Here is a 12731-nt window from a genome sequence, read left to right on the forward strand (position 1 = left end):
TGGGTAGGTGGGCAGGCAGTACCCATCCAAGCAAGTGAGTGAATGGGCAGGCGGTACATTCCTGCCACCTACCTGCCTATCCACTTACAGTGTTCACCGCTCTGCTGCCGCTACCTGCCACTGTGGTCTGCTTCTGGTCAGTTGGCCTACCGTGGCACATTATAATTATGTTGCCAAATGATGCATGTGCATGACCCAGGCCATCAGAACCTCTCCTCTCTTGGTGCCCTAGGCAACTCTTTAGTTCGCCTACTGGACAGGCTGGCCTTGCTGATGGCTGACATCCAGAGCAACAAACCGCTGCTGCAGCGAGCAAATTTGCAGTAATGCAAGAAGTTAACTTACCTGTGTTTTTTAAAATGAGGATTTTCAGAATTGCACTATAGCCGTCTTGCACAAATGTCCCCATTAAAATAAATGAGGTGTGCTGCAGTTGTGCAACTGTTGCAGTTGTGAGTGCACTATACTAGTCTGCTTCAGACTTCATGCAACCAGGTAGTGCAATAATTTTGCACCAGCTCAGTGTCTTTCCACAGGCAGTTTGTTGTGCTGTTGTCAACCAATAAAGTTTTCTTTCATCTGAATTAAGGGGCCACTGGGGTCTAAATGGTCTGGGACCAGATGACAATCTGATCCCAGACTATTTAGACCTCAGTGCCCCTTTAATACTTGCCTTCCCTCATATAAGCCTGCCCAGGAATTATGTCAGAAGCCTTCATTTGTGTGTCCCCCTGCCATCAGAAACAAGGCAGGTAGGGTCTTGGAAGAGGGCTTTCTCAGTTGTGGTGCCCTAGATTTGGAACTGCCTCCCAAAAGAAGTACAAAAGAAGTTTCCTATAGTCTGGGAAACATTCCAGTGGGGATTCAAACCGGCAACCTGTGGCTTGCTAGTCAAGTCATTTCCCTGCTGCACCATACCACTCAGGAATCCTGACTGAGCCAGGTTTCCAGATGCATTCAAGGATGTATGTGTTATTTTCAGGAAACATCAGTGAACCATTTACCACATAATGTATGAAACTACCCTAAAATTTTCCAGCATATGTGAAAATTTTCCAGCATAAGTTCATGCATAAGATTAACGGAGATAATGTTCTCTCTAGAGCTTAAACCACAGTTAAATACTGGTGTGACTCAGGAAGATCCCTGCCCTGCCTCATCTTCTCTTGCCTCATCCCTCCAGCAGGGAGGGGTCATGTACATTGGCTTCGTGCCATACTCCTACATTTGAGGAAATTCCTTCTGGAACAGTTACAACATTCATTTTCATATACCAGAGACCATTCTAAACCATAATATGAGCTGTACGATATTTCTTGGATAAGTTCCATTCACTGTTCTTTATAATAGATGTATAACTAACTGTCCATCTTGTCCATAGATATGCCTGGGATTTGTGCAGTTTGGCTTCGTCGCTATCTACCTTTCAGAATCCTTCATCAGGGGTTTCATGACAGCAGCTGGCCTACAGATTCTCATCTCAGTGCTCAAGTATATCTTTGGCCTGAAGATTGCCTCCTACACTGGCCCCCTTGCCATTGTCTATGTACGTAAGCCCTGATTGATACTATGGGTAGCACCCAGACCACCACCCCACCAGTGCAAAGCTCCTTCCTGTCCACCTATTTTCTTTGTCTTTCCCCCTCCTCCTCTGTGCCACATCTCATGTTGTTGCTAAGGTTCCCTTGAATAGCTTGGGGAAATGGGGTGAGAAAATGGCTTCCACTTGTGCAACAGAGCACCACTCTAGATGCTAGACTTTGATTATTTCCAAGCTTGCTGGCTTATGATTTAACAATATATGCAAGTAAATCTGGAAACATATGCATGAATTGTTCCCCCAGTAACAATTCCCCCAGGGCCTGGAAGAACTGATTGACTATAAATGTGATGAATAAAACTAAAAGGAACAATAATTGATTTTTTAAAAGATGTTAGGTGCTTTTTTAATTCTTGCCTCAAAACACAAGAGCAAATACAGCTTAAAAACCCAAAATAAGTATTCATGAAAGAAAATATTGAACAATTGGACTGTATAATAGCAGAGACCAGGAAAGCAGTGAGATTTGAAGAAAGAATGGTGGGCTTGCATGATCTCCCAGATCTTGGATAGGATGACAGGGGAAGCTGCACCTGGGGGTCTTCCCCCTTCTAGGCAACTCTTCAAAATACAAAAGTGCAAGGTGCAGGGTCTTAATTATAAATGTAGGAAATGCACTAAGCAGGAAATAGTTACAGTTAATTCTACCAAATTTTAATTATAAGGAATTAGGAGAAAGCCTTCACAGAGTTATGGAGTCCACAGTTGCCTACTGTGAGCCTCTTGAACCTTTCTCTGAAATCTCAGCAGGATGCCATTGTTGGAAATAAGAAATCAGACTAAATGCATCCTGTCTGGTCAGGCCCTACTTACTGACCCTGTAATTAAGCCATAGTTGGCTGCTGTAGGATTGCACCGTCTTATGCTGCTTTGGATGCTGGCTGCAATCAGATATAAAATACCACACTAAATAGTCCAGTAATGTGCCACCTTTGGATCTAGAAGAACAAACACCCTGGCATTTCTACTGCTTCTGCTTTTGAAAGACCCATTATGCTCTCCTTCTTGCTAATCCTCCTCTTCTTTCTTTTCTCTAGACTTTTATTGATATTTGCAAAAGCCTGCCGAAGACCAATGTAGCCTCCCTGGTGTTTGCCTTGATCAGCACTGTGCTCCTGATTATTGTGAAAGAGCTAAATATGAAATACATGAAGAAGATTCGCGTCCCCATCCCCATGGAGATCATTATAGTAAGTAGATCCTGAGCTCTTTCCTTCCCCTTGTTTTATCAATGTAGCCAGAAAACCCTCACTGTGATCAATGTACCCATTCATCTTCAGATGCAGAGATACATATACAAGAACTGTTACTCAGGTAGCAGACTAAACCAACGTATACTCAAGGAGGAGACAGACGTTGTAAGCTCCTTCTAGATAAGATATCATGTTCAAGCATTCTGCTTCCAGATAAGGAAGCTGTTGACCTCCTGTTCACACTAGAAGTCTTTTGGGGCCTTTCCAAATGTAAGGTTCTTTTTTTTGAAAATGCACAATAAATATAGGCAGACATCCTGACTATTGAAGCACCAGTGCAATGGGAGAATAACCAGTATATCAGTGCTTCTGAACAGTTCCAGACTACTGCTGCACCCGTGCATGTGTGTGTTGGGGGTGGGAGGTGGATTTCTGCCATTTCCCCTTTCCCAGAAAGTGCTCTACATCACGTATAAATATGTCCTTGAGGGCTGCACAATCCTCAGGGTCATATTTTCAGGTGTCATTGAGCACTTCCTGGGGAAATTGAGGTTGTAGAATTCCACACAGACACACCCCACTGCTGAGTCAGCAGAGCAGCTGAGTTAGTTTAACTTTTCAGAATCATGAGTGCTTCGTCAGTCAGGATGACAGCCATAGTTTTCAATTTATGGAAGGGCTTCCTAACATCTGTGCCTAAAGTATTGCTTTTGGTATTGCACTAACACATTTTTCTAGCTTTCAGGTGATATTTAGTGGCTGGAAAAATGCCACTGTGTAGCACTAACATTTCACATATAAATCTCGTGTGCACTGTAGCTACATAAATGTGTCATGTCAATGGGCACCCACTGGATAGAACCGGTGACATCACTGCAATCCCTCTTCCCCACACATCCACAGTTGGTGAACATTTTCATGAACTCATTCCTCTTTATAATGCATTTCTTTGCTAAATAAGCATTCTTCTGCTTTATATATAATCTGAGCATGATTGCTCATTCAATACACTTTAGAGTGGGATCTGAGAGGGACAAAACAGCAGTATATATTCATTCCCTCTCCAAGTCTTCCCACATGCTCTTTCTACATGTTAGGAAATATGTTGATATTGATAGTAACATACCAGGGCCTTTCACATGATCATCTGGGGATGGTTTGGAAGAGGGACCTCTACTGATCCTCACACATGAGGAGAGCCTCCCTTAAGCTCTGTGCACTCACCCCTCAGACAATCAGGCTGGTGCATGCTGGTGTATGGAGAAAATGGAGCTGGGTCCTCCAGAATATTCCACAATGCACTGCACACATATTAGAGAGGCAGCCCTCAGTACAACAGCAACTCTCCTCTGACAGCCTCCTTTAACCATAGGACTCTATGACAAATATGGCCACCAGCTGCCCAGGAACCATTTTTAGCAGTGATTTACACACACAATTGCCAGACTGAGGTACGGGACCTCCTCTTTCCCTCCAACCCAGGGTAGAAAAGTGAGGGTACCCAGATGCAAGCAAGTTGGGTTTTCAGGAGCTGTGTGGGTTCACACGGACCTGTAAACCTGGGCTACATACCTCTTAGCCTATTTCTGTTGCTCATAAGACCTTATGGTGTACCAGGATGGGACCTGTAAGAAAACTGTAGCCTACACCAATGCTATGCTGCCAAGTTGCAGAAATATTTCAATGGATAAAAAGCAGTTGAGGCATGTGTTGATTGTCTGTCTCCAAAATCTCTTTAGGTACTTTCATGCTATTTGAGAGAGTTTTGCTAGCCTAGGCAGAAGAAGGGCTGATTGAAAAGAAATCTTAGCAAGAGCAGGTTCCAAGCCGTCAGTCTGTAAGAAGCAGAGTTTGGAAGCAGCTGAAACTAGAACAAGGAGGTCTGAACTAGGAGTTGCATATTGGAACAGGATAGACTGTAGACACAGGGTAAAATGTGAGTGCTGTGGAAAGCATAGGTTTGAAGGCTTTGGCTGATCTGCTGTAGCATCCATGGAGAGAAAGACCAATGGAAAATCTCTTGCTGCCATTCCAAGCACTTGGTATATTCCAAGCACTTGGGCAATTGCCTGGAATGGAGAGAATAGAAGAAACCCAAATGGCAAAACTTATTAATTATTTATTTATTTAACATATTTCTCTACCCTCCTAGTCAAAACACTGGCAGCATCTAATTAAGACAGATGCCTGTGTGTAACACACATACCACTGATAAACTGGACTGTGCTGAAGTCTGACACTGAAAGTGCTAGGAAGTTGTTCATCATCCTGGGCAGTTGCTGACCTACATCCAATAAGTTTCATCAAGAATGCAGAGCTGCACTCTCAAACGCTTTATCATACCTAGTTATGGAGATGGCTTTGGTCAGCCAAGGTCATTGGAGAAAAATGCATTGGTGTGCTCAAGTCACCTTGATTCACATTTCAGTAAGTCTGGGTGAAAAAAAACCTAGAACATGCAGAATGAAACGTGATAAGACAGGAAGCTGTAGTAAGATGCCTACCTGCCTCAGGTGACTGGGGAGGCAGGAGGCCAAAGTACGTGCTGATATCCAGGGAGCATTTGTGTAATTAGAGCTGTGAGAAATGCAAAGATTTGGGCAGAAGTCTTTGGTTTCAATTTGCAGTCCCTCCAAAGTTTGCTGTTGCAATTGTATGAAATGACTGAGCCTTGCTGTTCTATCATGGAGACATCTTACACCCATTTTACTCTGCAATGAATGGTAGCAGTGGATACAGGATAGCAGGAAAGGTAGACTTTGTTCTAATTTTAGAAACAAAAACACGCAGAAGGCGTGCTTACAAAACTGATCTTCATGTCTCTGTGAAAAACCCGGTAATACTATTGCATAAAACATTCTCAGCATGACGTGTTGGAATTTATTATCACAGTCATTATCTCCAAGACAAACCTGTGTATTAGGAGACTCCAGAAAGAACTCTGTTCACAGCTGCATATCCTATGAAGGGTTCTTTCAAATGAAACATAAAAGCCTCCCCACCATCACCCTTTTATTTCAAATAAGATTATGGCAGTATATATAACATAATCAAGGATAACAATTATATATGTGTATAACGAAAGAAGGAAAAACAAAGTCAAGAAGGGGGGGAGATAATAAAAAGATCCCTTAAGCATAACTTTAACATAATAAAATACAACCTGCAAAAGTTACCCCTGCTAACTTGGCAAAGAGGCACCTTTTAACGTGTTGATTATCTTTATTTAGCAGGGGGAGAGTAACTGGCCGTATCCACCCCCAGCACAGTACCTCCAGTGACTGTTGCTGGTGTCTTTCTTATGTTTCTTTTTAGATTGTGAGCCCTTTGGGGACAGGGATCCATCTTATTTATTATTTCTCTGTGTAAACCGCCCTGAGCCATTTTTGGAAGGGTGGTATATAAATCGAATCAATAATAATAATAATAATAATAATAATAATAATAATAATAATAGCGCCTCAACACCATAGGGGCCACAGAAATCACCATCAGCCAATTACAAAAAGCAGCTTTACTGGGAACAGCCTATATTCTGCGACGATATCTATAACAACAGCAACAACATTGACAATAAAATTCAGGCATCCCAGGTCCTTGGGAAGGACTCGATGTCTGGATAAAACAAACCAGTCAATAACACCTGTCTGAGTGTGTAAACAAGAAATTATTATTATTATTATTATTATTATTATTATTATTATTATTATTATTATTAAGTATTATTATTAAAATAAGGCTGTGGCAGAAAGAGACCAAAATAATCCCAGTGGTAACTGGTGCCCTAGGTGCAATTCCAAAACAACTTGAAGAGCACCTCAACACCATAGGGGCCACAGAAATCACCATCAGCCAATTACAAAAAGCAACTTTACTGGGAACAGCCTATATTCTGCGACGATATCTATAATAACAGCATCAACATTGACAATAAAATTCAGCCATCCCAGGTCCTTGGGAAGGACTCGATGTCTGGATAAAACAAACCAGTCAATAACACCTGTCTGACTGTGTAAACAATAATAATAATAATAATAATAATAATAATAATAATAATAATAATAATAATAATAAATAATAAAGGGGGGCGGGTGGAAAAAGGACCATATTGCACACACACACACACACACACACACACACACACACACACTTCCAAAACATGGCCAATTCATTGAAATTCAACCAAATTGCTCGAAATTCCTCTTCTTTACCTTTCTGTTGGGTGGGGGGGAACCAGTTGAAATGCTGACAAGGAACACATATCAACTTTCCCTCTAAGGTGTGTGTGTATGTGTGTGTGCGCGCGCGTGCGCATGCACTCCCACGGTTTTTGATGTCCACTCAGTTAATTTTAGATCCCACTCAGATTGAATCAGAAAAGCCCCCCTTCACACACTGCCTTGATCCTGCCACCCAGAACAAAACTCATTCCACACACAGATGGAAAAAAATAGAGAGAACACTGCATATCAATTATCCAGAATTGCAATCCAGAAATAAATTTGTCCTTCCAGTGCTGTATTATAATCCTTTTAGTGACCCCCACCCCAGCACAAAGAATCCACAATTCTTGATGTAATGCTAGATACCATATGCTGGGGATGTACCCCAACAAAACATGAACATACTTGACAGGCATTGGGTAATTGTTCCTGCAAAGTCATGTTAACAATCTTATGGATTTCAAGCCAAAATGGAACAATAATTAGATAAGACCAAACCATATGTGTAAGTGTACCTTCATACAAATTATGCCTCCAACATCTAGAAGCCTGAAACCAACCCTTATGAAACATTCTCTGAGGTGTCCAATAAGCACGAAATAAAAGTTTCTGTTGTACAGAAGAACTTCAGTATTTGCAGGGATTCTGTTCTCTGCTACTACCGCGGATATAGAAACCGCAAATACTGAGTGATTGGAGCAAAGGAAATCCGGGGGTTAGGTTCCTGGGGGAAATGTCAAAAAAGGGGTTAAATGGCCCTAGAAACACAGGGTGGGGGGAGTGGCCTATTGTGGGATTCTCCCACAACATAAGCTTTTCATTCAAGAAGGGATTAAAAACATGTCTAGAACCAAAATTCTCCATTTATGCCTTGTGTATTTAAACACAGGTAATGACCTAGATCCACAAACATGATGAACCCAGCACCTACCAAGATTTCAGTGGGGTCAGATAATAACTATCAGGCTGTGCCCAAGGTGTAGCCGAAACCTGAGATTCATTCATTGTTCCACCCTAGCACTGAAGATAGAATAAATGCCCAGTGATAAGCTTGAAAATGTGGAAAGTTAAACCCGCCTTCTTCATGGGTAGTTGAGGTTTACGAAGTGAAAATCTAGGCGGTTGTCCTTGCCATTAGAAGTCATTAACTAATTTATATACTTGCTTACAATATAATGAAGTCAGAAGAATGGGAAGACCTTTTAAAATATAAATGAGTCTCAGACTCATCCTAATCACATTTATTTTTTCCCCAGATACTCAACGGAATCATAGCCCACCAATCAAAGTCATTTTTCATTTGTACCGAAAATTTGGAAAAGTTTAAATTAACTAATTGAGAAAGCTAAATGAAGCATAAAAGCTGCAGAAAAACCCCACACACAATTAGCAGTCCAAGAAGAAGCATGAATTGTCCCCTTTGCTAAGTAGGGCCCATCTTGGTTTGTCTTTGGATGGGTGACTACTTGCGAGCGCTGTAAGATATTCCCCTTAGGGGATGGGGCCATAGTTCAGTGGAAGAGCATCTGCATGCTGGCATGCACAAGGCCCCAGGTTCACTCCCTGGCATCTCCAACTAGGGCTGAGAGAGACCACTTTCCATGAACTTGGAGAAGCCCAGAGGTTCACTTAGGTAATTTTGGAGCCTGGACCTAAAGGCCTTTGGAGGCGCATGCACACACACACACACACACACACACACACACACACACACACACACACTTTTAAACACATTTTTAATGCCACCACACCACCTGGGACAGACTAAAAAAGATTTGGAGGCCCCCAGGGGGTGTAGAGCCCCTGGCCCCTGGCCCCGAAGTCCAGGGGTAGAGCACTACTGGAGAAGCCACTGCCAATCAGTGTAGACAATACTGAGCTAGATGGATCCATGTTCTGACTTGGCTTAAGGCAGCTTTCTGTGTTCCTGTGTCTTCTATGTCTCACATGCCAATTAGTTCCTTTTACTTGGCTTAAGTATCGGCCACCTGGGATTCAGCCTTAGCTCACAGTTTTGACTCATGGTAAAGAGACCAGATTATTTCCATGGGCTTACTGCCTATGCCACTCAACCACTTCTGAAGGAGCAGCCAGTCCATCCTGCTCTTGCTCCAGTAGCATAGTTACCTTGCCACAATCAGGGCACTGGTAGTAAGGTGACTGAAGCCTCAGTAGGAAGAAGAAGGTGAAAAGTTCCCAAGAGGCAAACTGACTTTTGGGGCTGATAGTGGGCAAGATCTTCAGTGAACAATAAATGATGGGGTGCTAAGCATAGTCTTTCCTCTTCTGGATGCTGGGATCCAAAGCCATTATCTCATCCCTTCACTGGTTTTCAGCCCCTTTAAAAGCTGCACTCCCAGCACCTGCAACTTTCGATTGCAACCCACTTCTATTGCAGTATCCTCCAATGCAGGCATGCTGTGTCTGATGCTTTTATCTCTGTGTTTTTTTTAAAAACAAAGTATATGTTCACTCCATCACTTTAGAGGGAGGGCGCACAATCAAGAACTGTCTTATTTAAATAAGGAAAGAATGAACAAGGATTCCCAAGATAGCTGGGCAATGCTGGTGTGTGTATGGAGGGGGGGTACATAAACCGTTTTTTATTCCCTGCCCACATTTAAAAAGGCTATTATTGTGCAGCCCTTTATGGGTCTCCGAACCAGTTTGATCAGCCAGCAGTTCCAACGGTTCGAAGGGGGGGGATACCTTTAAGAGTCGGGGAGAGTGCCCTTACCCCCCCCCCACACACACTGCATTTCCCCCACCGGTGCTCAATTTAAAAGTCCCCTTCAGAGCGGCAGCGTACCCACACACACCGGGTACTTCCGTTAACTTCCGGCCAAGGAGGGCACCAGGGCAGCAGAGAGATACACTGCCGCCCTGACAAGGACTTTTAAAATTGAGCACCAGCGGGGGAAATGCAGCAGGAGGGGTAAGGGCACCCACGCCACCCTTAAAGGTATGCCCTCCGCCTTTGAACCACACCCGCCAGTTCTGTGCACAATTCCTAGTGAGGGGTAGAGATTGTGTGCCCTTTACACCCAACCAGTGTTCCCTCTAATAGGGATTCACAGATGTTGACTGCAACTCCCAGAATCCCCAGCTACAATGGCTTTTGCTTGGGGATTGTCGGAGTTGTCATCAAGAACATCTGGGAATCCCTGTTAGAGGGAACAGTGCACCCAACCACAATCCAGTCAAGTTCATTAACAGTAGCTGTGTTAGCTCATAAGGCTTTTGAGCAAAACCACGTGAGAGTCTTTGAGCTGCTTCAGAGACATGTCAGGCTAGAATGTAAACTATAAAAAAAGCTTGTGAGTGTATAGAACGCCTGGAGAGGCTAAGGGTGTTTTCACTTGTGGGACAAACTGAGTGGGCCTCTTGGGTGCTAGTTATACAAATGTTAATTCAGAATAGGATCCTGAAGAGAAGCATTCATAATTCAGAAGAGGATTCTAGTCGATAGGATTCCAGTTAATAGGTTTGCATTATAAATGGATTGAAACAATAAATAATTCCCCAGCCATTCAAAAATGAAAATCCATCACTTCAAGTGACTCTTGCTGGTGTCTGTCTTATGTTTCTTTTTAGATTGTGAGCCCTTTGGGGACAGGGATCCATCTTATTCATTTATTATTTCTCTGTGTAAACCGCCCTGAGCCATGGTTGGAAGGGTGGTATAGAAATCGAATACATACATACATACATACATACATATATACATACATACATACACTGCCTCCATACAGTGAATGTGAAAAATAGCTGCCCTCATTTATGATGCAAGCAAGGGTTGTCTAGATGGAAAGCAATGTATGCAAAACTGAAAATCCTGGGCTCTGCCAGTGGCAGCCAATATGGTACTGGTTACAGAATCATTTTAGAATAATTGTAGCCAGGATTTTCTTTATACAAAATAGGAATTTTATGTGATGAGTTCTGGGAGTAAACAGAGTAGTCTAATGCATCTGTGAATTTAAAAACAGTCGGCAGGTTTGGACTACATCCACTTAATGCAAATTTAAATTTTCCCCTTCCCCATGACACACACAATGCCCAATGCTCTGCTGAAGGTGACATCCTCCTCCACGCTTATCATAAATTGAAAGAAGTGCTCCTTGGGCTGATGCCTCTTTTATGCTTTGATTTTAGGTCATCGTAGCTACTGCAGTTTCTGGAAGCTTCAACATGTCTGAGAAATATAGCATGCCAATTGTTGGCCCGATTAACATGGGGTGAGTAAATGCACTGATGATTCTCTTGTGAAAAGCTCCTTCTCTTCCAGAACAGGAAGACTTCTTTATTGATGCCAACTCATGAATCCAAGTGAACTGAAAAATTAACCACTTTCTTTCCTGAGTAAGAAAGAGTAGAATTAGAGAATGGACTGAATTGACAGAGTTGACTTCAAACTTGCAGGATGGTGAAGGGGAGGGCTTTTGACTTCCTTTTCACCAGCTTCTGGTTTTTAGCAGCCTGGGTAGTGAGGGGAGGGTAGTAGACAGAACAGGGAAAATGGCAATAAACAAATTGAAACAGGTCTCAGAATTCCCAGTGGGTGACTATGCAGCAAAGTCTGTCAGTGGAGTAGAAACTAGGGCAGTCTACAAGTGGAAAATGTCTGCAAGCCTTGATATGTATGAGTCAATTCATTAACGAATTAAGAGCACAGTCTAATTACAAAGTGCATAACCATTCTTCTTGTAGAAAACATGTGATGCTTCACTCTAGGAAACTGTAATTATAATGATATTCACCCAAGTCAACATTCCTGTGCTGAAGGGATAAACAAGGACAGGGCTGCATTTGAGGCCGTTGATATATAGATATAGATATATGAGAATGAATGAGCCGGGTCTCATGATCAGCGAGACTCGGTTTGAGAAGGGAAGCGAGGAGAGCGGGCTAAGCCCGCTCTCCCCACACACAAGCAGGGCGGGAGCCTTGCCACCCACACAACTGCCAGCTCCATGACGGAGCCGGCAGAAGCTGGGGAGTTCAGGGGCCACGCAGCCCCCGGAAAGCTCCAGTATGCCCTGCGCGAGCAATATTTATATCCCGCTCTTCCTCTGAGCAGCTCAGAGTGGTGTACCGGGTTATTTTTATCCTCACAACAACCCTGTGAGGTAGGTTAGCTGAGAGATACATGACTGGCCCAGAGTCACCTAGTGAGTTTCTTGGTTGAATGGGGATTCAAACTCTTCCCACTCCTAGTCCAACACTCTAACCACTATACTATACTGGATTCAATGCCTTGAATCCAGTAAACATTAAGATTACAGGTATGTTTTGGTCTTAGGCCTAATTCATATACTGTACTATCTCTGAGGCCACTTCAGAGCTGTTTCCCCATGCTGGTTCCCATGCCTCATTGTAATATATGCAGGTTTTTATTTTATGAGTGGTCCAATAATATAGATACTTTAGCATCCCTCCCTCCTTTAGGGTCATTGACACATGCATCTATACTTGATCAACACTTCCATCCATTACCAGTGCAGTGTGGGAGTTAGCCATGGGAGCAGGGGTGTAACTATAATAGGGCAAGGGGAGACAGTTGTCTGGGGGCCCACTGCCTTGGGGGCCCCCCAGAGGCAAGTCACATGACTGACTCCCCCAGCCACGCACCCGCCCGGGCTTCCTTCAGTTGTATTCATCCTCCGAAACTGATGTGAGTGTTAAGACCTGGAGCTACGAGAACAGCATGTCTTT

At 43.1% G+C, this 12731-nt stretch overlaps 1 protein-coding gene across 1 annotated transcript in view; it reads left to right on the forward strand.

Moving 5' to 3' along the window:
- Nucleotides 1-12731, forward strand: part of SLC26A9 (solute carrier family 26 member 9) — a 61555-nt gene that overhangs the window by 13237 nt on the left and 35587 nt on the right. Inside the window, exons 5-7 of the mRNA XM_053248532.1 lie at nucleotides 1382-1546; nucleotides 2638-2790; nucleotides 11172-11254. Coding sequence (XP_053104507.1) covers nucleotides 1382-1546; nucleotides 2638-2790; nucleotides 11172-11254 — 401 coding nt within the window. The remainder of the gene's footprint in view (nucleotides 1-1381; nucleotides 1547-2637; nucleotides 2791-11171; nucleotides 11255-12731) is intronic.

The sequence above is a fragment of the Hemicordylus capensis genome, chromosome 4, assembly GCF_027244095.1.
Source record: "Hemicordylus capensis ecotype Gifberg chromosome 4, rHemCap1.1.pri, whole genome shotgun sequence".
NCBI classification, from domain to species: domain Eukaryota; kingdom Metazoa; phylum Chordata; class Lepidosauria; order Squamata; family Cordylidae; genus Hemicordylus; species Hemicordylus capensis.